We start from the raw sequence: 27681 nt of genomic DNA on the forward strand, positions 1-27681 counted from the left end.
CTCTCGAGCTGTTGATGGTGGCAGATTCAAACATACAAAGACACTTTCATTTCTCTTGTAATTTACAGTTAAATTTAGCTTTTGTAGAAATTTATGAAAGTTATTGTTGACATAAATGTGTGAAAATCTAATTTCAAGTCACGACGTTAAGAGAATAAATTTTACGAAAATTTAATGTTTTAATACAATAAGTTCAACTTTTATTGTAAAATTACAACTTTATCTAGAAATTGTCCAATTATTCTCATAAAATTTCAACTTTATTTTATGATCTTGTGTTTTCTCATAAAAATTACATCTTTATTTCATAATGTGACATTGTTTTTAAAAAATTAGACCAAATATAAAAATTTATGTCCATCCCAGTGGCGCTTTGTGAGAGTTTACAGCATCATTTTAAATAAGTATTAAAGGAGGGAGCTGATGGTTGAATGGATCGACTCCCAGCCGGTTCTCTCCCTGCACTTCCTGTCTGTCTTTATCAAATAAAATAAAAACCTTAATTCGGAACAGATGTAGAATATTTAATCTGGTGTTTGGTGCTCCCATGCACTCTGGTCATGGTTGTTAATATGATTATTATAAGGTTAATCAGTTTCTAACGAGGACGTGTGAACATGCAGCAGAGGGTTTTACCTTCAGCAGAACGAATCCGTTTCCATCCACATGTGATGTCGTTATGTAACTCACCTGCTGCGTGAGAGCGTTCGCTCCAACAATACACAATGGTCTGCAGCGTACCGTGAGCTGTCACAGCCAATCAGCAATGTAAGTACTCACCTGCGCTGCAGAAACAGGCGTCTCACAACCTATTTATGAGCTTTCATCGATCATTACCTAGAAAATCATGTGAAGACTTACTTGTGGTTGAGTAAATGAGTCGTAGCGGGGGGCTGGTTAACCGGGCGCTGAACAAACATGAGCTCATTCCCACAATGTCGGCCTTGTCGCTTGTCACTGGGAGCTTTTTACCACCGGTGTGGGCTTCATCGTACTGAGTGAGACCATTACATCCTGATGGTTCTCGTTTATGTTCAAACCAGAAGGAAAGTGTCCACACTTACTTTTAATGCCGGTTCATTTTCCTCTTCATCTGAACTGCGCAGTAATGTTCGAACATTATGAGATGGACGAGGTTCGTTATGAGAAAGAAATACAAACCTCTCAAGTGTTGGAGCTACATATTGAAAGATGGACATTAGACCTTCAGGGTTCATCATCTGAGGAGCAGGAATATATGAATTTCGTATATATCTGCTGGTTAGTTTGAAAAAATCGTTTAACTTTCAATGTGACGTTTCAAAAGTTGCTAAATTTAGCTTTTATTGGATGTTTTACAGATGTGGAGACTTCAGTCTCAGGCAGCCAAGAATCACACAGTGTAAAGGACCTTAGGTCACCAGCACAAAACCCCCAGATCTACCAGAGTCTGAACGACCCCCCAGTTTCTAAAACCTCTACAGACGACACCAGGAAGTGTGTTTATATGATGTTTATATTGCCTGAAAATATACTGTAGGGTCACCAGATGTCCCCGGGAACGTCCCCGTTTTAATCTGTGAATTAAAAACATGTCCAGCGTTGTGCTTGTTTTGACCAACAGAGGGGGCTAGCTGCTATAGCAGCTTTAGAAGTGAAGCTAATGGTGAAGCTAATAATATATATCATCACATTTTCCTTTTTTCTTTCTGTTGTCTCTAGGCAGAGAAAAGGTTAGCTGGCTCACTCATTGGTTGGGAGCTCATAGCTGGGCAGTAAATTAAGGAAAACAAACCAAAGCCCCCCAGCCGTTGGAAGAAGTGAAGAAGAAGAAGTTGCGTCTGATTTCACGTGACGATATTTACAACCTTTTTATGAAAAATGCTTTTGATTCTTTTGATCTTTGGACTCTTACAAGCTAAAGGAATATAAATAATTAGACAATCGGATCATCATGATTGCTTCAAAGGTAGGGAGTTGTCATTTTATCGTCCGTCACCATAGGTTATCACAGTACAACAGTTACCATGGTCAGAATACATGAAAACGGGACTGTCCACTTATTTATTTCATCGGTAAATACATTGGATATTTTCATGATATATGAACTGGACGTGTCCCCGGTTTTCATGTCAGAAATCTGGTCACCTGACTGGACTGAGATATGTTGCTGGTAGATGTTGTAATAACGCTGGTTAGAGTCTTTTTCTGTTCCTAGCAGCGACAGGCAATTTGTAGAAACCAGGTTTAGTCATGAGTTTGACAAATGTGCTCAACAAATCACTGCTCACCACAGGTATTTATTTATTCATAAATGGCTTGTTAGAGCGGTCGGGTTGACTTTGCTAACTTGTTATTAGAGACGTTTCGGTGCGGTGTTCCCGTAAACCTGCGCGGCCGCCTCATTAACACACTGATCGTCCACATTACAGCCCGTTAGCTCGTCTCTCACGCTGACCTCTTGTGATGTGGGGGGAGCTGAGCAGGCTGCGTTAAAACGGGGGTAAATCCCTCGGGGCCAGACGGGGCTGATTGGATAATGCTATAATAACACAGCAGACTGAGAGTCATGGTGGAGGAACACCGCAGTCAGACTGATCTGAGCCCAGCCACCGCCGTGGTTTTGTCTCTTCACAGCTCCCAACACACTCAGCTCGCCGCTCACAGGAGTGTTTGGCTTTTCCCGCCACAGGACTAAACGCTCTGACGCAGGACCCCTCCCTCTCGGCGGAGCCCCTCCAGTTTGTCACAGAGCAGCAGAGAGATACTCGAGTGTGAAATCAACCCCAAACGTCAAACACGTCCAAAGTTAGAAAGAGGTTTCTATTCCTGGAGCGGCTCGCTGTGTCAGAGGCTGGAAGCGCTCAGTCACTTCACTTCTTATTTTCAGCCTTTCCAAACATTTAAAGGTTTGAAGTTCACTCACTAAATCCAGAGCCACGCATCTAAAATAAACTACTGCAGAGCTTTCTATGAAACCTACTGTCTGCTCAAGGTTCCCAGAGGATGAATCATCATATGACCTTGTGATCTTTCCTTTGAGCCACCAACAGTTTTCAATCTCAGTGTTAAAAATCCAACGTGAAGGTTTTAAATCTCATTTGTTGTCTCCAGGGGATGAACCCTTCCCTCTTTAACACTCCGTGAGGTTTCCTGTAGCGCCATCTTCAGGACAAAATGTCAACTGTGCACAAAATAAATCCACAGCTCATCGCTTCTTTCTGTTTGTTTTGAATATTTTATTTAAAAAGGACATATTTAAAAGTAACAAGGTGGCTCTGGTAACACTGACGGCAGGTACATGTGAAGGTTGTTAGTTTATCTGGAACAGAATCAGTCGGTAACATTAGCAGCTGACGTGTCTGTTTGATTCAAATACAGTTTGAAGGACCAAATAATTCTGAACAAACTTTCTGTCTCTTCCTGTCTGTCTCTCTGCGGACACATTTGTCTCTGCGATGACGTCACAACCTGCAAGATACATTCACAGGTAATGTTACAGGTGTGTAGCTGAGATCAAGATGAAGGCTGAGTTTGGGACAAATAAAGTTCCTTGAATTGAACTGAAGGCGAGCTGCAGCTGCTGTGATCCTGTCATAATACAGTTTCTAGTGTGACATGATAAATGGTGAGTTTCAACCTTCACGCTGAGATGTATCTGCAGAAACTGTATTTTCTTCTTGGAGACACATTTTGGGAGCTGAAGTAAATCCTCCTCCCAAACCCATGCACTTTGTCAACTGAGCGCCTCTTTATTTCCTTTAGAAAATGCAGATTGTCTGCTTCAGCCTCCTCTGCAATATTTACTGTGGATGTATGATGAGCTGTTTTTCTTGTGGCTGCTTTACTGTAGTTTCCATGTGCAAAGGTGTCCTCAGAGATTAAGCTCGCCTACGAATCTGTAATTCCAGCCGCATTTCTTCCACTGCAACGCGGGGACACGCCAGGCAAACTGCTGCAGAGCGCGGCGCCAGCACAATCGGATTTTTCCAGTGAAAAAAAAACAAAAAAAACGGAGGACGGAGGAAGGTGACTGTGAACACCAAAACACAGATATATATATATTCAGGATCGTGACGGAAGCTGCGTCCCAGCCAGGCCGTGGCGGCTGATGTCGGGACGGGACATGGATGCGTAGCAGTAAGAGGCTGCGGACGGCAGAGCGCCGAAGCTGAACGCAGATCGCCAGCCAATAAAACGTATAACTGAGCTGTAGTGGAGCCGTCTGCCTGGCTTCACTCGAAACCTCTCCAGTTTGCTTCAATTTCCAAGTTGACTTTCCGCCACACGAAGCAAATCAGACAGCTCACGCGACTATAAATAGCTCTATAAAATACTGCTGCTAATAACAGAGTGCAGCAGACCTGTGTTGATTTAAGTGTGTGTGTGTGTGTGTGTGTGTGTGTGTGTGTGTGTGTGTAGGACGCAGATCGAGCGTGTCCACAGTGAGTTTCCATGTGTTGTGCTTTGAACGCAGCGTCGTCGCTCAGGGAGCTGAAAGGTTCATTAATGGAACGACACAATATTTAAAACTCGAGCTTTATTTGATTTAAAAGCACAAACTGGAGAAACTCAGAGGAAACACTCTCTAATTAATAATCAATAGGCTCCTGAGACTAAATCATGCAGGTGATTTCCTCACTCTGCCTCCGTCCTTCTGGTAAAGTGGGAACTAGCTCGTTGCCCCCAGACTGTCAGGGCAACATCATCAGGTGTGGGTTCTGCATTAGTCCTTGAGGCCGTGTCTCGCTCTCTGAGGTCCGGTGTCAGAATCTGGTGCTGAGCCCGAGACGTTTTAGTTCAGCCGCTCAGATGCTGCACATTTAGTCAAACTGACAGAAATCCACAGAGGTACAGGAACCTGGTGCCAGGTAGAAATTTTTCAGGAGCTCCTATTGGTTTTTCAACGGTCAAGAGTTGCTAAGCAACAGGAACCAGACTTTGTGACACAGCCGTAAGGGCGGGTCCAGCTGGTGACGCGGTCTACGACGGGCCACGCCTCCGAGAGGACGCGGCTCCTGTATCGGGTCAGAGCCGCAGTGACGTGGCGAAAGTGAAGAAATGAAGAGGGAAGGGAAGAAGAAAGGTTCTGTCTGACTGGACCTGTTCGAACTGTAACTGACTCTGTTCCAGAGTTCTGTCCAACACTCGAGCGACTCTTCAGCGAATCCTTGGATCTCTACGAGTTTCTGTTCGACTCTCTCCTGGAGACTTTCCACATAATATTCATACAGAAATCTATTGATCTATTTACTGAGAAATAAACGTGTGATCAGTGAAAATAATCTTTACTTATGAGCCGCAGATAAATTCTTTTTATTTCTGCAAACGACCGAATGTTTCTGTTCGTACACAACCAATCAATCAATCAAGCAATCAATCAATAAAAACCCAAAGCATTAGTTTTTCTTGTGTTTGTAACAGTGCCGCTGATTCACAGGAACATTAAGACCCCCAGTGCAGCAGCCAGCGGGGGGGTAATCACCACTGAAGCTGTGTCGGTTAAATGATGATGATGATGATGATGATGATGAAGGGCCGTCAGCTGTCACTCGATACGTCCTTTAACTGATGTGATGGTGCAGGGTGAAGAACTTCTGTTCTTTGAGGTTTCATTTAGAACCAGTCGACGGTTCTGCATGAAGTGAAACCGAATCAATCTAAACTTTCAAAGTGGAACCATGTGAGATCTGACAGAGGATCAGAGTCGGGGGGTCGGGGGGGGGGGGGGGGGGGTAATCCCTCACGCTCAGTCAGAACCACTTCTATGGACAAACATGTTTTTATTGTAGAGGATGAGACTGAGTTTAAAGGTTCAGATGAAAAGCGTCCAACAGGTTTTTAAACGGATTGATGTGATTGATGAAACCACCTCTGGAGGACGTTCGGAACTCGTTCTGCCCAGATGTTGAAAAGGTGCAGCTCTCTACAGCAGCTGTACGCAGATCATCTCATATTCATCAGGTTATTTAATATTGTTTGTCGTCAGCTGCTGGAACAGACTGAACTTTGAAGCATCAGAGAGTCTGAAGTTTCTGTGAGTCACAGTCTGAGAGAGACGATTCTCTGACCGGCTCTCATGGCCTCTACCTGTGGGCGGAGCCTATCAAAGAGGACTGAGCTCACCTGGTCTCATATAAGCTTGTGGGGGGGGGGTCAGTTTGCTTGTGGCTCATTTTAAGCTGCAGCTCTTTTTTTGTTCCTTTTCTTCTTCTGGACTCATTTGGCGTCTTCGCACATTTTTAATTTCCACATGTGAACACGTGAATTAATCAGGAGAGTCTGGAGTTTATTTCATTCATGAAGGAGCGACTACAACTAATAAACTTCTATATAAAAGAAAGCGCTTCATTAGAAGAAGACAGTTGTATCTGTGTTAATTTACTGTCTGCACCTTTCATCTCCACAATAAAGACGACACTTACGCACACGGAAACATTTTACAGCTCCATTTTCATCTCAGTGTCTTTATAAAGGAAAAAGGCTGTAAATGAAAACCACATTGAGCTGCAGCAGCAGAGCAGAATGTAGATTCAGACCAACGTCCCTCTAACGATGATTCTCCTCCACGTTATCTCGTTAGTGCCACTGTTTACGTTCTATCTTTAGTCTCTGATATTAACAGCGTGGGACGGCGGCCGGACATTTAATTAGGAGCAATGATTTAATTCGGGCTCATTGATGACTAATGTTTTCCAAGACAAAAAGAAAAGATATTTTCTTTGTTCAGTTACAAGCTGCTTCAACATGAAACCTTCATCTGAAGCGTTTCTACCTGATTCTCCGTATTAAACAGGATTAAAGCCGTTGATTCGTTATTGAAGTCATGAGTTTAGAGACACGTTATTAAGAGATGAGGAAGTTTGACTCGTACATTTTGATTTATAGACATAAAATAAGTCACAACAGCAAATTAAAGCAGCTGCTCACAGGGGAAGATTTCCTGTGTGGAGGCAGACAAGACATTTTGCATGTTTATTTGCATTGTAAAAGTCACATGACATGTAGACGTCTTCAGGCTGGGCCGCACCGCCACGGGCGTTTCCTCCAATGAAAACTCAAACGCTTCGTGATTTAACATCGCAGAGGTCTTAGGATGAGACTGACCAACTGTGATGTCGATCTCATTAAGTTCATTAAAGTATGTGACCCTGAAATTGCAAAAATGGTGCCGAAAATTGTTCATTAAATTCAAAATGGCGGCCTTCCTGTTGGATTTAGACTATGGCTGCAAGAGGCTTTTTGTAAATCTCTACAGGGGGTTCTACAGGTTCTACAGGGTTTCTACAGGGGTTCTACAGGGGTTCTGCAGGGGTTCTACAGGGTTTCTACAGGGGTTCTACAGGGGTTCTACAGGTTCTACAGGTTCTACAGGGTTTCTGCAGGGGTTCTACAGGGGTTCTACAGGTTCTACAGGGTTTCTACAGGGGTTCTACAGGTTCTACAGGGTTTCTACAGGGGTTCTACAGGGGTTCTACAGGTTCTACAGGTTCTACAGGGTTTCTACAGGGGTTCTACAGGTTCTACAGGTTCTACAGGGTTTCTGCAGGGTTTCTACAGGTTCTAAAGGGTTTCTACAGGGTTTCTACAGGTTCTACAGGTTCTACAGGGTTTCTGCAGGGTTTCTACAGGTTCTAAAGGGTTTCTACAGGGTTTCTACAGGTTCTACAGGGGTTCTACAGGGGTTCTACAGGTTCTGCAGGTTCTACAGGTTCTACAGGGTTTCTACAGGGGTTCTACAGGGGTTCTACAGGTTCTACAGGTTCTACAGGGTTTCTACAGGGGTTCTACAGGGGTTCTACAGGTTCTACAGGGTTTCTACAGGTTCTAAAGGGTTTCTACAGGTTCTAAAGGGTTTCTATAGGGTTTCTACAGGTTCTACAGGTTCTACAGGTTCTACAGGGTTTCTACAGGTTCTACAGGGGTTCTACAGGGGTTCTACAGGTTCTGCATGGGTTCTACAGGGTTTCTACAGGGGTTCTACAGGGGTTCTACAGGTTCTACAGGGGTTCTACAGGGGTTCTACAGGGTCCTCTCACTCTGTGGTGCAGCGACAGGAAGAGGAAGACTTCCTGTCTCTGAAACGTGTCATCACCTGCGCCTGATGGAAAACACCGTCCTTTCCCTCCACACTGGGAAACAGTTTGTGGAATTCAGCTCCAGATGTGGAGTCTTCTGGAACGGCATCGTGGGTAAAACGTACCGAGCTTATTGGTGATTAGGTGAGTCAGCGCTGGCTCGGCGTAGGTCGATGTTCCACTGAGATGACTGCAGCTCGTTGAAGGGCAGCGGGAGGAAGACGACACGGGGGGAATGAGCAGTCGGTTTGACATTTGGCATTTTGACATGGAATCCGTAGAAACGAGCGTGTTAAGTCACTGAAAGGTCGCCGGCTCGATTCCAGGGGTCAGCTGGGAAAACAAGGCACTTCACCCTGCAGCTGCTCTGACTCGTTCCATGTTTGGTGCCAGTTGTATTTCCTCAGTTTAACGTGACCTTTTGATTTACTTAATGATCTGCATTTACCTTTTAATTAGCTGTGCTCTGAAATATTTGCAGTAATGTTTCTGAATTATTAACCTTAGAAGTCAAACTGCAGAGTGCGACTCACAGGTACGGAGTATGAATCTGAGGGAATTCATTTTCCAACATTAACTTTACCTGTTAAATCTTAGATGTTGAAGCAGTTTGTTGATTGTGTTTAACCACTAATATAATCTATCAATACTCTATAATGATTATTTGCCTGTTTTCAGCCACTTATCAAAGTAATAAAAGGTTTTTCTGAGATTTGACTTTTCAAAAGTGAGTGCAGAGTCAGTTTAATCCAGGTAAGATTAAGACCAGGTGTATTTACCTCGACCTGGTTCAGAGGTCATCATGGCTGCCTCTGAAAATCTGGCAAAATACCAACCATCAAAACTGTTTCCAAACCAATGCAGCAGAAATTTCAACAGATTTCAAAGAAAACTGGAAAAATAAAAATGAATGTGTATAAGTTTGAACTTCACCCAGTAACTGAATGTGTCAGCTGTTTGACCAGTAAAGCTGCAGCATTTATTAAATATTAACTTCAGGAGAATGACTTGGTGTTTGCTCCGCCCACCGATCTTTGTGTCATGATTGGTCGCTCAGCACGACTTTGCTCACCGGTGTCTCCAAACAACTAGAACTTCAGTTGTACCAGGTTATTACAGTTCAAGCATCGACTTCCCGCCGAGCTGCAGATAAAAAGCGCCCGTCACAATGTGCAGCGTTTTACTGTCGAACGAGTTTAACATCATTTATCTGTTACTCAGACGAGACTTCCTGGTTTGTGTTTGTGGAGCTAAACTCCCCGACCGTTGCAGAGCCGTCGTGTTGTTAAATGTGGAGCTGTTTGTTTAAAACAGCCTGAATCATCAGGAATGTTCTTACAATAACCTGAAATGTGTATTTTTTATGAGCATGTTTAAAACACTTGTGCTGTAACCTTGAAGGTTTGAGCTGCTCGCTCCTCGGCTCAGCCTGCTTTTAATTTGCAGGGGCTTTAGTGCAGCTTTATTAATCCTACATATTCCACTAGTTTGATAAATTAAAACCTCTATAAGCAGAACCATAAAGAAGCACTAAACAAACAAGCCTCAGGCTGCTGGACGTCCCCTGGGATTCCCAGGAACATGTGATGGTTCTTCAGGTGGTTGTTGGAGCTCGGGTCGTTCCTCCGGGGAACGTTAAGTGGGTGCTGTTCACTGATCGCTGCCTGGCTGCAGAGAGCCAGCGCTGGCAGACTGGAAATGGCAGGCAGGCGTCTGGCCGCGACTCAGTCCTCACTCATGGAGGAGTGTTTGACCCGGCGTTCACAACCCCAAAACCATGACCCTCCGCTAAACATAGAGAACCTCAGACCAGATGGCCCGACTGGAAACTGGAGCGCTTTGCTTTCGTGTTGGAGATTAGGAGGGATGCTACGCAAGCAGAGGTGGGCGTGATGGACCAAACCTCTACTACCATGTTTTGGAGAGATTTTTCTTCTTTTTTTCCTCTTCCCGCCTCTGCTCAGTTAAACAAGTCTGGCAGCAGGGGGTCATTACTTAATAGAGTAGAATTAAATTGAGACAAAAACACAGACGACACCGAACTAGACAGCTCTGTCTGAACTCTGTTTTCACTATTGGCTTTAAATTATTACATTAATCTGCCCAAGTAAAGTTTATGTAGGTGTAGAAACAACACTGTAAGGTTGAATTTAACCCGTCGCCGTGCCTCAGTGACGTGCAGGGGAGTAAAGTGAGAGTAGAGCGACCAGTAAAACCACGACTGGTGTGAACAAACTTCACCGAACACAACAAGCAGCCACTCACATGTGTCATTAGTTTAGACTTTGAGCTGAAGCTGTGGCGTGTTTGTGAGGGAAGGAAAAGGACGAAGGGGATGTGGGAGGGAGGGAAGAGCAGATAGAATGAGTAAGTTCATCCACCTAATTACATATGCAGCTTCATGGATTCCTCCTGCGACGGTGAGGCAGCGGTGATGGTGATGACCGTGTGTGATGTCAGCGGGAGGGCTTAACCTTATTTAAACAGCTTTTCGAACCTTCACGACCGAGCAAAGAGAGAGAGAGACTCTCCAGCAGAGGAACACGACTTAACCACCAGACGAGTTCAGGATTTTCAAAGACTCTTCACTGGATCCGTAATAAAAGGGAGGAAGCGGGAGCTGTGATAGAGGTAAGACGCTTCTGCAGGAGCATATATATTGTTGGTTGCATTTTTCTGGATGAACAGATCTAAAGTGTTTGGAAAAGGACCGGAGATTTTCTCAACCTCATATAACCCGATATAAAAAAGAGAGAAATCGGAGCGTAAAAGAACCTGCAGAGCAACAGTCTGCAGGAGAATGAGAGGCAATCAAAACGAGACATTAACCCAGACCCAATTACACTTAATGATCCGGGTCAGGTTCTGGTTGTGAGGAAGCAGCAGCCTGTAAAGACTCAGCGTGCAGAGAACACGACCTCGATCAGACTCTTACACAACCTGATGTACAAGTTTCATTTTTCCTTTCAAACTATATGTTTCTGCAACTAACACAGTTTTTTATTGTAGTTATTGTAGAAAATACACGTCACTATTTACCAGAACCAAAGGTGATGTCTTCAAACTGCTTGTTTTGTTAATAAATAAAAAAAAGCTCAGACATAAATTAAACTTACCATTATGGAAAATAGAGAAAGCAACATTTCTGCAACTGGAAACAGACATTTTTATTGAACAAATTCAAGTTCCAATACACAGAATATAATCTTATTTTATTAGCATTTGGCCTCGTTTGGTTTTCATATAAAGTTTTTCCCAGTTCCAGAAGTCTGATCCTGTCAAAGCGACTAAAAATCAACCAAACATAAAGTGGATTGTCTCCTGGGGTTAGCATTGTTAGCAACACTCAGCTAATCAAGGTTATATCCAGCTAGTGCAAGATGTTCCTTTATTAGTCCGGACGGACTCTGCTGTTTCCAACACTTCATGGATGTTTATTCATTTCTTGTTACTCCAGAATATTTGTACTAAAGGAAATTACTTGTAAATACTTAGAGCTTCACTTCTTCAAGTCAAACTCTTTTCAGTGCAGTTGGTGAATGTGTCGTGATGTTTCTGTAACGCCGTTTGATCGACGTGTTCTCCTGCAGTTTCGAGGGTTCCTGCGAAACAAACAGAACGTTCTCCATTAGCTCGTTTGTTTCTCAGCTAACGAACGCTCAGAGCGCCGATCCATCTGCACTCCAGACTGAGAACGAGGAGCGTCTGTGGTTTGACACCTTCGCTGCCTGATTTTTCTTACAGACCTCCAGTGTAAAGTTAATCAGATCATAAGCTTGTAACAGCCGCTGCGAACGACTGTTTAGCAGGTAACAACTGCTCTGAGACACTTTCTGTCCCGCTCCATATTCTAATCCGGTTTTCTGGCAGCGCAGCTCCGACCATAATCAGATCTAATTGAGCGCAGGGATGTGATTGCCTCAGTGGGATCCAGTGACACACCAGCAGATTGTGAACAAACATCTGGTGACATCTGCAAAAGTCACCCAGAGACTGCGAGGCAGACAGACTGCAGGCGCCTCTCCCTTCTTCTTCTCTGAGCGCTGTCGCTCGCTCGCCGCTGCGGCTTCGCGCTACGCTAACAGCGTGCACGCCGTCCGTCTGCCAAGTGGCCGCGGCGACCGGGACAGTGCTGAGTGCTGTTGTTCCGCTTTCGCTGCTACTGACGCATGATTTCTTATTTATAACTCGCTGGCTGAAAAATCAATGAAAAATAAACATTCAGCTTCAACCGACGGCGGTGACAGTGACTGAGGTCCTGACCAATGAGGTCACACTCTGACGGGCAACTTTCACAGACATTTAGAAATCACTATCACCATCAGACCTGCAAAGGTTCGTCAAAGAACTGATTAGATCGATCGATAGATTCTTTATTGTCATTACATCAAAAACAACTCACCTCAGTTCCACAGTAAACCTCTCGGCAGCTTGTTACAATAAATAAAGACTAAAATCAGTCAAATATATTGTAATATAAAAATTGCATATATCACCAACAACATAACTATGAACTATAAGTTATCAATACTGCACAGGTAAAACAGTCAGTAAGTCCGTCCATTAGCAGCATTAACACTTTGACAATCAATTCGTTTTCAAGCAAAAAATACAAATATTTCCTGATTCCAGTTTTTCATGTTTCAGAATTTGTAACTGACATTTTTTCAGTTTTACAATTAATGAAGAAGATAACGTCGGACTAATTAATGATGACGCCTGAATCACACCGACCCTCCTCTCCTCTGATTGGCAGCTGGTCACAGGGTCAGAAACCCTCTGGAAATATCTGCTTCAGCTCCAACCACTTACTATCTGTGGTCGCACAGCGGGCGGAGCGTGTTCCTGTGGGGGGCGTGTTCCTGTGGGGGGCGTGTTCCTGTGGGGGGGGCGTGTTCCTGTGGGGGGCGTGTTCCTGTGGGGGGCGTGTTCCTGTGGGGGGGGCGTGTTCCTGTGGGAGGCGTGTTCCTGTGGGGGGCGTGTTCCTGTGGGGGGCGTGTTCCTGTGGGGGGCGTGTTCCTGTGGGAGGCGTGTTCCTGTGGGGGGGGCGTGTTCCTGTGGGGGGCGTGTTCCTGTGGGGGGGGCGTGTTCCTGTGGGGGGCGTGTTCCTGTGGGGGGCGTGTTCCTGTGGGGGGCGTGTGTTGTATAATGTGAATGAGAGTAAAACAAGAGGGAGGAGAAAAACTTCTTTTTAACGCCACTAAGTGTTTCTGTCCGTCCGAGTCCAAAAAATGAATTCCTCAATTCCTCTGTTAAAATATGGAGGGGGGGGGGGGGGAGCGGGGGGGGGCACCCCTGAGAGGGGATGATGATGAGCGAGACGTCTCATGGTCTCTTCATCATCCCTCAGTCATCATCATCCATCACCTCCTCATTAACATAGAGCAACACGACATTCAATAAACCCGAGTCCCGCTTCACACAAACACGCCGTGACCTCACAGACGGCGCCGACGCCACGTACGACTGAAAACGTTGCTCGTACATTTTCTTTAAGTTTTTCACAGTAAAACTTTATGGAAACTAATGATCAGGCTGCAGGTTTAATCTCAACCTTCATCCTCTCCCACGCTGCTCGCACCAAATCCAAACTTCCAACTTCTCCTTCAAACTAATTTCATACATCAACCGTACGAGAAGATGAAGATGAAGATGAAGATGAAGATGACACCAGCCGTCCCTGAGAGAAACCGGGATTTCTTCTCTGTTAACTAATAAATCGTTTTAACTACGAGTTGTTTAGAGAAAAGTTGAACTACGACTGTAATACTTCATGTCTACTGGTAAAGAGAACAAGCTGTGACCTGACGGGGTCAACGTCCCCTCGTATCAGAGGGTGGGGGCCTCAGGATGGAGCTGGTGGCAGAGTCAGGACCACCGATGGGGGGGGGGTGTTAACAGTACAGGCCTTTGTGTGGAGAATTGTTTTCAAAAGGAGAGAGGCGGGGGGGGGGGGGGGGGCAGTCGCAGAGATTAAAAGCGGACATTTGTTTTGTGTATGTCGTTCGCTGCCAAAAAGCAGCAATTTTCTATGAATCTAAAACAGCTTTCCTGGCTCGGACCCCACACGCCGCCCGCTGCCAGGAAAAGACTTTTTTTTTCTCCTACCTGTTTACGTGCAGGTAAAGCGGCTTTCACGGGGCCGAAGCACACCAGACGTTTTGTCCCCCCCCCCCCCGCGGCGTCGGGGGGAGGGCAGGAAGGTCAAAGACAGGTAGTCTGTCCCACCGCTGATCCCCGACACTCCTCCTTTGTTCTCCCGTGTAAAACAAATCCTCCTGGACTCCGTGTTCCTGAACCGACTCCAACCAGAGCAGCTCATAAACTGGAGGGAACTTCACTAATTTGCAGACAAACTGGGGGGAAGAACTACTCCCATGATTCTCCCTGGCACTAATCATTCACCATCAAAATGCAGAACTTCTTTTTTATACAGCAAATGATGACCGGGGAGGGAACAATGGATCCTGTTTATGATCACTAATGAATGAAAGGAGCAGCAGAAAGGTCTGTTGCATCACCACGTCCAGAGCTCGCGCTGGCGGCCGAATGATCCAAGGAATAATATGTTCATTGTGTGTGTTTCATGTTCGTACACTGACCTTTACAGTGAAGCTGCTATTTCTGGGTAAAAATCAAGGACGCATCAAAAGACCGCAGTCGCCAAGTGAGTGTTGGAGATAATTGAGTAAATTGAAAACACAGTCTGACTCAACCCAGCCAGCCGACTTCACCCCCCCCCCCCCCCCCCCGGAAGAACAGTCATCGTTACCCATCAGGTTTCCTTTCAGCGTCTAAAGCCAACTAAACGTTAGCTAAACATTACAGTGCACGGTGGGCTAACCCTGGGGGGGGGGGGGGTAAGTGCAAGTGTTAGCTTCTCCTGCAGCAGTGACACCAGGTTTACCCAACAAAGATCACATGATCGCAATATGAATTATTTCTTTGTTTTGTTTCATTCTTGACCATCAGATCTGAAACATTTACTACATCAAGATTCTGATAATTATATGAAGGCACAGCTGGATTAACCTCTGGTTGTTGGGCCCCTGCTGATGATTATACATGACAGTCTCATTAAGTCTTCATGCTCCCAGAAACCAGCCAGAGCAGAATGATCAGCTACTGAGTTGAATAGAAGGTTAAGAGAAAATCAATTGGCAACAATTTTGATAATTGATTAATCATGTGACTTTTGTGGCCTCAGGGTAGTTTCTCACTGAGTGAAGGGAGGATGACAGTAACTGGATGTGTAGTTTCTCCTTAAAGCTCCTCCAGAGTAAAGGTCTGTGTCCATGTGTAGTGTGATTATAGATTATAGATCAGCTCTAGCTTCTATATTAATACTGTGAAAGTATCAAAGCCTCAGTCCACAGAGAAATGCACACAGCCTGTATTCAGAAACTGAGCCTTAAAACCAGCCGTCAGGACTTCTGGAACTTTGTGATGTCACAACAAAGCAGTCACCAAGCCCCGCCCACCTGGACCCACCATCCAAACCTTGCAGGATTTGGTTTCTCTGAGTGTTTTTACCTGAAATATGCTTTATTTTTATTGGATCACTCAGAAAACAGTCAGCCAATCAGAAGAGAGGCTCAGAGCCTCCTCTCTTCTGATTGGCTCACTGACCTGTTGTTACTAGAGCTGCAGAGAGAAGCCTGAGAGAGGAGATGTAAACTACACTGAGACGGTTTTTATATCTTCTGATGGATCAACACTTCAAATAAAACACAGAAGAAGAAACATGGAGCTTTAAAGTTAAACTAAGTTGAAGTGTACAAACCCAAATACGGAAAATAATCCCACAACATCGTGGCTTTACATGAAGCTCATGACTTTCCTGAGTTAACCTCCTCATGTCGGAGCCTTCTCCGTCTGCAGAGCAAACAACAGTCAGACCATCACTGCAGGCAGCAGTGCCCCCCCCCTCCCCACGCCCCCCCCCCCCCCCCGCTCTGCTCTGACTGACACGTGTTGAAATATCAGCAATGTGTTCCAGCTGTCGCCTCCGACAATTAAGACCAGACCTGTGAGCGAGAGCAAACCAGCCCCACACACACTGAGCGGGTCTTATCTCTCCGGCAGGACCCCCGAACAACTCTGGTGTGGAAATCATTTGTGGGGAAAAATGTTTACACAAGCGATGTGGCATCAACATTTCACATGAGATTTATGGGTAATTGTACAAGTTTTTTATATCCCAGCTCCATGTGAAGAGCGGGTCTGAAACATGTTTAGAAACAACAGACGTGTGATTAATGTTTCTTACGTTTTCGCCGCTCGACGTCTGCGATCCGGAGACGACGCCGAGGCTTCGTGTTGCTTCTCTCACGACCCAGGAATGTGTTCGATAATTGATCTGTTTAAAAAAAAAAAAGAACCCAAGTTCCACTCGCTAACTTTTCCCAGAGCGTTTAACAGCGCAGTCGGCTCGGTTACCATGGAAACGACTCAGCCGTGGAGTCACGAGGTCCTGTTAGCGCCCCCTAGAGGCCGCGGTGTTCACCACATCACAGAGGTCAAATGACTGTTAAAGCCTCTCCAGTAAAGTTTGACCACAGGGGGCACTACAGAAGAGGTCAGGGGTCATCCTCTGGGGAGCTGAGACATTGTCTTCTTCACTGTCCTTTGAATTTCCCCGGGGGGGGGGGTATATCTATGTATATACTTTCTCCCCTTCAGGGATTTATGAATACTCATTATATATTAGAGTGTTGACAATCAACCTTTGTTGTGACTTATAAGGCGGGAAAATGACGTCAAACAGCTGCACAGGTTAATAGAAGAGAGACTGAAAACACTCGCAGATCTCAACAATATGTGGACGGGACCTGAGCCCTGATTGGTCGAGTTAACTCGTGTCAGGAAACAGAAAAAAACATTAAACTCAAAAGTTACTGCAGTATTTCCATTTTATGCAGCTAGATACTTGAACTTCACTCCGACTAGGAATTAAATCTTTGTTTTACTCCACGTCATTTCTGATCACGTGAGTTTTTATGAAAATGAACAGCTCTAAACTTCTGCTTTTATTCACATTAATGTTGAATATGTGAATGTGATTCACCTGGTGACCCTTCGGCTCCGGATCAATATCGTTTATTGAATCATTAACAGACTTTCTATAAAAGTAGTTCCACTTACTTTTACTGGAGTGTGATTTTAAAAGCAGTAATTAAACTTGTGGAGTATTTGTAGGTGATTGTTTGGGAACTTGTTGATGCTCAGTTTTCTTCAGTCGTGTTGCTGTAATGTTAGAAATCTTCAGGGTTGCTGAGTAACTGAAACGACCATGTTTCTGCAGAAAAACTAACATGTATCAGGGTCTTTGATCAGGACTGACTGGACCACAGACTGGGGAAAGATTATGCTTCTTATTTAAGGTTTGTGAAGCTGCCAGGGAAGATTTGAGTTCAGATGTATTTTGTGCTCTTTAATACACCAACTACAAACATAGCACCAGGCTAATAAATGCAGCACAGTATGAGGGTTATATAAGAGCACACTGAGCCACAGAGCAGGGACAGTGTTGGTGGTCTGAGGCTTTTAAGTGTGAAACTGTTTGATCCACACACGAGGAATGTTTCCCGCCGGAGCGGCTCTCGACATGATCAGATTAGATCAGATTAGATCAGATTAGATTCCTCTAACGACCTCGGTGGGAGCTGCTGAGCTGTCACATGGAAATATGTGTTAAATATGATGATAACAGTTAATTACAAGGCGATCAGAGTCTCTGCCGATGACAGGTTTATAGGTCAGGAGATGCCGACGTGCAGATGTGTATCATGAACGCTTCACGTCGTGTGACGCTCAGATATTAGAAATGTATTTACAGAGAGGTGAAATAATCTGCTCTGTGTGTTGGAGGTTGTTCAGGAGGTCAGACTCTCAGCTGATCGCACACGTTTAAAGGCAAAGAAGGAGTGACTGTCAGACTGTCTGCTTCGGAAAGTTACCACAAAATATTTTTCTATTTTCTACTAGACTTTTTTTTTTTTTTTTTTTCAGACAGAATATCCAGCAGATGAAACTGATTCTCACTTTAAATCCAAGTCACAGGAGTTTCAGCATCTTTTTCTCTGGAAGTTAAAAGCTAAAGTTACTGGGATGAATTTAAATAGTAATGATTAAACCTGTTTCATGAACCTTCCACGAAAGATTCAGAGCTGCACTTTCTACAAATCTTAGCAAAAATGTTGAATATATAATAAAAATACAGCAGATTTCAGGTAAAAACACTCAGAGAAACCAAATCCTGCAAGGTTTGGATGGTGGGTCCAGGTGGGCGGGGCTTGGTGACTGCTTTGTTGTGACATCACAAAGTTCCAGAAGTCCTGACGGCTGGTTTTAAGGCTCAGTTTCTGAATACAGGCTGTGTGCATTTCTCTGTGGACTGAGGCTTTGATACTTTCACAGTATTAATATAGAAGCTAGAGCTGATCTATAATCTATAATCACACTACACATGGACACACACCTTTACACTGGAGGAGCTTTAAATTAAATGATTCTACGCGTTTCCTGAACTTTTTGCAAAAGATTCAGTCGTTTCTTCGAATCTTGGAAAGCGCTCTCTCTCCACGTAGATTGTTTTTCTGTCTGTTGAAGCTGAAGTTGTTGGGATAAATTTTTCATTTCTGCTCTTTCACATTCTCACTTTAAAGAAATGATTGTACCTGTTTCCAAACCTTTCACTAAAGATTACAGGTACAGCTGTTTCTCTCTCTCATCACGACACTGCTGCCAGGTCAGGGTTCATCCTGCCAGACCTCGTCAGCTCTGCTCATGTTAATACAGAACCACCTGACTGTTCAGGTGTGAGCTGAGCGTCTAAAGGCCAGCGATGGCCCACAGTCACCGCTGTGACTTCCACTCAGACCCGGTGTCACTGCGCATCAGACAGAAAACACCTCCAGCTTCACGCACAGTGACGAGGTCGACTCGGTCAGAAACCTGTGACACAGATTCACCTGCCGTCACGGCCTCAGACCTCAGCTCATGTTTCACCTTCAGTTCTTTGAACTTCAGTTCAATTTCAAGAAACATAAAAACAATTCTTTTCAAATCCAGTTTCCCAAAATCCAGATTCAACTTTCATGAATTAAATATAAACAAGCACAAATTTAATTACTAAGAAAAAGATAAATTTAAACATAAAATGTAAAAATATGTCCTTATACTATATTTACACTAAAACATTTACAGCATGAACTCAGTCATGGCGTCAGAGCCTCATGTACAAACATGTTTTCATTATATTATAAAAATCGAATAATTTCAGAGCAACAGTCATAAAACGACTGTGTTCCTGTTTGATTAATGAACTCTTTGTGTTGTGATTGTATTTTTCCTTTTGTTTGTTGTTTATTGTCTTTGTCCCGTCCTCTGCCTTAAGACGCAGTCACATTAATAATAATTATAATAATAATAATAATAATAATAATTCATAATAACAGGCTGTTTTCTACTTCCTGTTATAAGAAGATGTTTTAGAGAAGATATCCCATATGTAAATGTAAAACACTATATGTACATATGTTGAATTTCAACATATATACATTTTTAAAAAGTCATATATTGACACACTAACTCCTACAAATATGTTTATAGACATGTTCTATAAATATATATCCATCCTGAAGCCTGTAAGTATATGTAGATATTATAAATACAAGGGTCCAGATGTCGGAGACACGCCCCCAGGATGTGAAGATAAACACGTTTAAAATTAATGAGAAATTAACAAGAAAAACAAACATATAGAAACTTCCAAATATACAAATTTTACTTTGGGTATTAAGAATATATATTTAATTTCTATGTATATTTCACATATGTTATAAACTTATATCTCCATGTATCGGAGGATGTATGTGTGTGAATGTAATATATGATGTGGGGACGTTTCTGCTGCTCGACGTGAACAAGTGTGTGAACGGTGTTTCTGGCAGTGAGCGGCGTCCGTGTCTGATGCTGAGCCACAGTGCTGCTCGAGCGCCACCTTCCTGCCAACGCTTCCTTTCACTGTCTGTGTCCTCACACACACACACACACACACACACACTCTCTCTCTCTCTCTCTCTCAGGCAGTAGACTCCACAGTAAGTGGGCAGAGACATCATGGAGGCCCTCCTCTTTGTTAATAAGTCCTCCCCTTCCCTTCGCCTCTGACCTGCTCAGGCTCTCAGGCAGCATGCAGCAAACGTTCCCATCAGAGCGACCTGCAGCAGCCACAGCAGCAGCAGCAGCAGCAGCAGCAGCAGTGCAGCCTCAGCTCGTCCCGCCGCTGCCCTGCCATCACTCTAACACTCACCTTTAACCTGCAGGACACCTGGAGGATCGGGGGGGCTGCAGCCGGACGTCTCTGACTTGAAGGGATTTTGAAACTGAGGAACATAAAGGAGGGAAGACGAGCTCCTGGATGTCGTTTGGCTCGCGGGGATTTTTTTTTCCCCCCGTTCCCCAAGGTGTCATCACCTGGATTCTCTCCTGAGACTTTTCTTCTTCTTCGTGGTGGAAAGTTTGAGAAAGGACATTAAGTGAATTGATTTTTCTTCCTGTTATCTTTTTCCGTGTGGGACAGACACTGTGGGAAAGTAAGTTTCCCGTTAACTCTTCCCCCTCCCTGCTTCTCTTTTTTCCTTCTGTTTTTGTTTTGGTTTCTTTAATTTCAGCTTTGTTGTGGTTGATCTGGAATCTGCTGTGAAAGGTTTGAGCAGCCGCCTGCTGCAGAGGTTAATGGGACTCACGGAGAGAGGGATGGGTCAGTGTTCAGGTAAAAACAGATGCTGAGCTTCTTCATGTGTTTGTCTCTTCACAGACATGTTGTGCTCCAGGAGAGTCCTGCAGCAGTGGTGCTTTGCTCTTTTCCTGCTCTGCTCTCCGGTGCCGCACTTCGGACGTCCGATCGATGCCCTGAGCAGCAGAATGTAAGTCTGGATTTCATTTATAGAAACTAACTCCTCTCACTGCAGCAGTATTTAGTCTGGAAGCTCAGGAATGCTGGAAATGGGATAAACTTCCAGATAATCTTTTTTTCCGATATTTGGAAGTTTCTTTTCGTTTATTTCCACCCCCGCCCCCCCGCACCCCCGCACCCCCCCAGCGTGGTGGGCGAGCAGAGGCTGGAAAATGTGTTCATTTGTGAAACGTGCCGGCAGCTGTTTAGTTAGCTCTCGCCCACCTGTGTGTTTACCTTCGGCAGAAACCGTCTCAGTGTGATAAACTCCCAGCAGCCCCGGCTCAAACCCCCCGACGCCTCTCTGCTGCTTTCCGCCTGGCGCTCACACGCTGCTGTTGTTGCTCTTCATCTGAGCTTTTCAGGCCGGGACAGATGCAGACTAACTCCCTCTGTCCGCCGGCGTCCATCCCTGGACAAAGACTTTTAGTCTTTGCTAAGGAGGGAAATGAATAATGCTGATGTTCGGCTCGGCCGTGGACCAAACCAAACCTGCTGCTCCTGCTCAGCTGTTTGATGCCAAGCAGAATAAATGTTCTTAAGCCAGAATGCTAAACACACTCTGGGAGCTTTTTCCCCGTGGAAAGATAATATCGCTGAGACGCTTTTTGGATGTAATCAGGTTTTAATGAAGCAGGGAGAAGATGCCCTGAAAGAAACAATCTGAGAGGAAGATTTCCTGCTCTGAGTCTCGGTGCAGGGAGATCACATCTGAAACGCATTTTGGCGGCAGCAGTTGGAGTCTGAGGCCGGCTGCGGAGGGAAGAGCGTCGAGTCCTTAACGCGACTGCGACCGCGTGTCGTCCAGGTTTACCAGCGCTAACGGGTTCCAGCCGTTTCCACGGCGGGGACAGGAGCTCGCTCTCTCTCTCGGTGTGTGTGGGGCCCGCTCGCTCGTGTCAGGGGAAACAGACCTACACCCCCGTCCTGTCATATGCACTTAATAGGATTTCGGGGATGGGGTTAACGCCACCTGAGTGGAAAGGAAAACACGGGCGCGATGAAAACCGTGAGGTAAAAATCACACGGCGGCGGGCGCTGGTGACCTCTGACCCTCTTTCATCTGCGGCTGCGGTCTTCCATCAGTCCCATGGTTTTTAAGGTTTTTGGAAATTAGATTTAGTTTGAATTTGTGCAGAGAAAAACAGTGATGGTACAGATGTTAGAGAGGGTGGTCCCCAACATCTGGCTCCCGCTCAAAATCCAGTCAACACAAGGGCCGGGAGTCGCTCCACATCTGTCTGACGCGAGCTCATCTACGAGTCGGCTCAGCGGTTAGTGGATAGAGAGAAAAGTTAGTGGCTGATATTTGATGAATCTGCTGCTTTTCTTTCTTCACGTCAGTGAACTGAAAGTTGAATGTTTGAAGACGACGGCTCTTCATCAGGGAAAGATAGAAGATTAATTAGAAATGTACAATGTGTAAAACAATATTTAAGGAGGAATAAACACGTTTCCGAGAACTTTACCTAAAGAGAGAAAAGCCTAAAGGAGGAGTGTGTGATCAGGCTGCAGATGTGCGAGTGGAAACGCTGGGAGCCTCTCGGGGCGTTCGATGCTCGGCGACTCTTCAGGCCATCGCTCCTTTTTTTCCCTCTCATGTTTATTTTGAATATTTTTTTCGAGCGGTGAAAAGTTTCAGTCTTTCACCTGGAAAAAAAGAGGAGAGAAGGTTTTTTTTCTCCCCTTATTTCCTGTCCGGTTTAGTCGGGGGGGGGGGGGGGGGGTCCTGAACCTCTGAAGCTCCAGGATCCGGATCAGAACCCCCCCGTCAGAGAACAGTAACCAGAGCTGCTGCTTCACAGCACGAACCAGTATCAGACACCAGGACCGTGCATCATCCCAGTGACAGGAGGCCGAGTGTTTCAACCAGGAAACACACTCCTCCTTTCATTCCTCCTTTCATTCCTCCTTTCATTCCCACAGAGAGAAACAATTAACGTCAGGTAGGCCCGGGGGGGGGGGGGGGGGGGGGGCTGGACCGCTGCCACCTCAGGATGCATCAGGGCCTTTTTCCTCCCCCCTCCCTCTCACTGGAAACTGTTTGATGTTCGTTATATTGAAGGTAAAAACAGAAGCAGATCAGTTTTCAAAGCCAGTGTGTGTGTGTGAGTGTGTGTGTGTGTGTGTGTGTGTGTGTGTGTGTGTGTGTGTGTGTGTGTGAGTGTGTGTGTGTGTGTGTGTGTGTGAGTGTGTGTGTGTGTGTGTGTGTGAGTGTGTGTGAGTGTGTGTGTGTGGTGTGTGTGTGTGTGTGTGAGTGTGTGTGTGTGTGTGTGTGTGAGTGTGTGAGTGTGTGTGTGTGTGTGAGTGTGTGTGTGTGTGTGTGAGTGTGTGTGTGTGTGTGAGTGAGTGTGTGTGGTGTGTGTGTGTGTGTGTGTGTGAGTGTGTGTGTGTGTGTGTGTGTGAGTGTGTGTGTGTGTGTGAGTGTGTGTGTGTGTGTGTGTGAGTGTGTGTGTGTGTGTGTGTGTGTGATATCTGTAAGCACATAAACAGAAGCTGCTCTCCCTCTGTGTTGTTTCACTGACGTCATTGAGCTGAGTGAGATTTTATCGAGCGTCTCGTCTGTGTTCGTCAGCTGCCGGTCGACAGGTGAAACAGATCAAACGGTAACTCAGGTCAGAGGAGCTGCACGGCCTCCGGGTGAAACTGACCTCCGCAGAGCGGGGAGGAGGAGGAGGAGGGCATCATGGGAAACTCTGACAGCTGTAATCAGCTGCCGGTATCTCCCACTGCAGCGGGCGTGTTTGTGTGCTCAGACACCTGAAGTGTTTGGCCGGCGTTGGCGCCCGGCGGTTCCCAGGCTTCGAGCCGTGCCCTCTGCCTCTCTGTTTGTCTAAGAGTTAAGACTGAGTAACGCGACACCGCGGCAAAGCAAAGCCCCGAATCCTTCTGCTGCTCCGGCTGCATCTGGAAAGATAACAGGTCGGTCCATCTGGTCAGAATCAGAGCCGGAGTCGTCTCCTCTTCTTCTGCAGCTCTCACAGATCCGTCGTGATGAACTCATGTTTTTATTAATCTCAGTCGCGTCCGTCACGTTTATGGGACAGATGACTTTGTCCCGTTGTGATCGCAGCTGTGTGGATGGCAGTGATGTGATGTGTCCGGTGTGGGAACAGCACCACCACCTGGCCTGGTGGAGACAGGGCTCCATAGCTCAGGGGTTAGAGCACTGGTCTTGTAAACCAGGGGTCGTGAGTTCAAATCTCGCTGGGGCCTCTCTCTGTTTTCAAACCTTCCCTCAGTGATAAATCTTTCATCTTTAGAGTTCAGTTGGAGACGTGTGCACGTGTCACCACCCACGGATGCTGCTGAGTGTGGTGACAGAGTTGTGGGTGGTGCCACAGTGTCATGATCAATCAGCGTCTGTCGTCTTAAATTTCCCTGCAGATGATTCTGAATGATTAATGTTGTGTTTTTCCACCTGAACACATTTTTGAACATTTTAAATTTTATATGATGTTGGTGCCTCAGTAGGTGGTCAGAGGCCTGTGGGTGTGGCCTATGTAGGTAAACAGGGCTCCATAGCTCAGGGGTTAGAGCACTGGTCTTGTAAACCAGGGGTCGCGAGTTCAAATCTCGCTGGGGCCTACAAATGTTTTCTGACGTTCATGTAGGAAGCTCCCTGCAACACATCATGATGTTTGACTTGTAGATGTCGCTATAGCAACAAATTAATACTTAATGAGTCACATTTCAAATCTGTGATGCATTTCAGCAGAAGAAGAACTGGGTGTTTTCGTGCAGATAGCGCCACCTTGTGACCATTATGACGTCATTTATATTTAGATATATAATTTTTTTTTTGCATTTAATTATTTGTACAAAGAAATTTCTTTGCAGTTTTCATTTTAATTTAATTTGTGTACACATATAATCTGCAGATCACTCACCAGTAGTTGGCGCTACAACAACATAACTACTTCGAATGCTCAGATCTGTATTGGGATGTTGCCGCTCAGATATCACCTGACATGATTGAAATATTCCCCCAAAATCAACAAACTAATACTGTGTCTGATTCAGACCAGGTTTGGATCCAGATGCACATTAGAACATATTCAAAAAATAAAAGGTTTTTCCTCTGTGACTGTTTGGAGTTAGTTTCATTAGAAAATCAGAAATCACAGTTCGGCCCCAAGTCTTTTCTTTTTGTTTGGACCACAGTTAATTTTTTTTGTAGCGTCTCTGGCCCTGAGCGCCATGAATCTGCCAGTTAACATCCACATTAATGAAAAGTGAAGGGCCAAAGGTTTTGCTCTGCTCACATCGTAATAATGAACAATCAGAAGGAAAACTGGCGTTTTCCTGTGAAAAAGAAAAAGAGAGAAAACTCATCTGGACCTCCTCCGGCAGGGCGGAGATCTTCTGTATCAGTTTTAACAACCCTGGAAACCAGCTCAGCTCCTGCGGTTCGATGAATCATGTCATTTCACTGCATGAATGCAACAGCTGAGTTATTGGGGAATATTGTCCAAAGTTTTTAACCTCTGTGACTGAAGAGTGAAGAGAGGGTGAGCGGAAGCAAAGAAAAGATCTGTCAGTTTATCTAAATGTTAGACACAAAAAATGTCTTTAAATGGATGAAAATATAAAGGAAGAAGCCAAAAAAATGTTTCATAAAATTCATCTTTTTTGTTGCTGTTAAACTTCTGCAGCTGCTGTTTCCTTCAGTCACTCACACACTGATTCCTTCTCTCATACTGCCCTCTGCTGGTGGATCAAGAAAACCTCCTAAAGCCGACTGAGTCTGTATCACACTACATCAGCAGACATGAGTGGTGTCCACATACTTTTAACTAAACGTAAAACTCAAAACCTTTTTCTTTCTTCAACGACTCTAAAGCATGAAAATCCTGCATTTATAACATGTGAATGTTAATTGTTTAATTGAATCGAATCTTCTTCTTTGTGTGTTTTGCAGAAAGCGCTCGGTGACTCACGCTCAGCTGATGCACGACAAAGGTCGGACGCTGCAGGACTTTAAGCGTCGCATGTGGCTGCAGGAGCTTTTGGATGAAGTCCACACGGCGGAGATCCGCGACCTTCCCGTCCGGACCACCGGAGGAGGCGGAAGCAGCAGTGGCGCCGGCGTCGGGCTGCCTGGGGTCAGCCTGGGCATCAACCTGAGCACCACCGGCAGCACCCTGCACTCCAAACCGCCCGGAGGAACCAAGAACCTCCCCATCACCTTCAGGCTGGAGGAGGAGGAGGGCACCAACCTGCCGCAGGAGACCAACAAGTCTCAGACGTACAAAGACGGCGTCCTCAAAGCACCCGGCATTAAGAGGAAGAAGAAAGGGAGGTCTGGGAAGAGGAGGGAAGGAGAGAAGAGGAAGAGGAGGGCACGTTCACTGGGGTGGAGGCTGGAGGACGAACCCGGGAGTGGACTCCACCTGGAGTGGAGGTCTCTGCTCGGCCTGCAGAGGGCGCTGCTTTAAAACGCTGTCAGTCTCTGACAAAGGTGAGTCCACAGGTCGAAGTGTTGCATCATGGTGATTTACACTGTGTGACAGTGTCTGTAGAGTCAGGTTCACGTGACACGTCATTCAACCTAAACATCCAGAACTAGATTCATTTCTCTGAATCAGATTTGTGGCCTTCACACACTGCGACAGCTGCACTCAGAACAAACGGACACAAGGATGAAACTGATGTGTTTTCATTTTAAAAGAGGTTGTGCATCCACGTAACACAGAGGTTTCTTAAATGTTATAATGTCCCCATGTGTTTTTACTGATGCTGATGCTTCTGTACGTTTCAAGACACAAATCAAATTAAAATAAAGTGCTGATCTAACCCGTCTCTTCCTGTCTCTGCTTGTGTTTCAGAAGCCTACGGACAGTTGGAGTGGACTCCTAAATACTCATGTTACAGTCGTCTGTAATGGTGATTATTTGGAAAGAAATTGGAAAATATTTATTGTCTGTAAATATTCTAAATATAGCAGAATAGATAGCAGAATATGATAAAAAAAAAAAACTTATTTGATGCTCTGTGGGGCAACAGATTTTAATCTTTGTGAATCCTTGCTTTTTTCTTTTTTTATTCCAATTATGTCAGATTTTTTTGCGGTAATTTATTTTGTCTGAATGGTGTATTTATTTTGTAAATGTATCGAGGTGCTGCTGACCCTCTATATTTTTGTACCATAATGCACTTTAGATATATAAATATAAATATATATACCATTAATTTTGTTCATTGACTTGTTTTTGTGGTTGATTGAAATGAAGAAAAAACGACAGTCGTCATTCTGTGTTACTTTTCCGTTTGATTCTTTACCCTTCGCTCTGTTCAGACGTCCACTTTTTTGTTTCTTTGCTGCTGTTTTTCAGATGTTTTGTTTCGTTGTCTCACCTTTTTGTGTCGGACCCTCCTGCTGCCTTCAGTGTCTCTGTTTCCTCCACAGCCGCTCTGCTTCTCAATGCAAAAGTTCATACTTGTACATAAACCAAACACGGCTCGATATTGTTGTTTTTGGCACTTGCACTGAGATAAACACCCTGTACTGAACGGATTAAACATTTGACAGTAACTCCTCCGTCTCTGTGTCTTTGATGTTGCAGTAAGTTCACAGTGAAGCATCAGTTCTGTCCTCGGTCCTATTCTACATCTCACTTGATGCTTAAAATTGTCTGTTTCCTGTAAGTTTTTAAATCTACT

The 27681-nt window shown here is 44.9% G+C and overlaps 1 protein-coding gene and 2 non-coding genes across 4 annotated transcripts; all 3 read left to right on the forward strand.

The window, feature by feature from the left end:
- The first annotated feature begins 10447 nt into the window (after positions 1–10447).
- On the forward strand, positions 10448–27547 carry pthlha (parathyroid hormone-like hormone a). 2 transcript variants are annotated; one of them, XM_056367656.1, is made up of 4 exons: positions 10448–10688; positions 20881–20989; positions 25940–26479; positions 26847–27547. In XM_056367656.1, exons 2-3 carry the CDS (start codon positions 20883–20885, stop codon positions 26454–26456), a joined length of 624 nt encoding a protein of 207 aa, XP_056223631.1. In that variant the 5' UTR covers positions 10448–10688; positions 20881–20882; the 3' UTR covers positions 26457–26479; positions 26847–27547. The 2 variants fall into 2 exon arrangements, with proteins under 2 accessions (XP_056223631.1, XP_056223630.1); XM_056367655.1 differs by lacking the exon at positions 10448–10688 and adding an exon at positions 20263–20656.
- Positions 24162–24234, forward strand: trnat-ugu (transfer RNA threonine (anticodon UGU)). The gene has a single exon. It is a non-coding gene; the product is annotated as a tRNA-Thr (tRNA).
- Positions 24534–24606, forward strand: trnat-ugu (transfer RNA threonine (anticodon UGU)). Its single transcript has one exon. It is a non-coding gene; the product is annotated as a tRNA-Thr (tRNA).
- Positions 27548–27681: the final 134 nt, after the last annotated feature.

Source organism: Seriola aureovittata, chromosome 22, assembly GCF_021018895.1.
Source record: "Seriola aureovittata isolate HTS-2021-v1 ecotype China chromosome 22, ASM2101889v1, whole genome shotgun sequence".
Taxonomy (NCBI): domain Eukaryota; kingdom Metazoa; phylum Chordata; class Actinopteri; order Carangiformes; family Carangidae; genus Seriola; species Seriola aureovittata.

Bases quoted from the DNA above. Each gene is read 5' to 3' on its own strand.
- pthlha (XM_056367656.1), top strand. From the start codon at position 20,883: ATGTTGTGCTCCAGGAGAGTCCTGCAGCAGTGGTGCTTTGCTCTTTTC. The intron at 20,990-25,939 runs GTAAGTCTGGAT...TGTGTTTTGCAG, and splicing joins GATGCCCTGAGCAGCAGAAT to AAAGCGCTCGGTGACTCACG.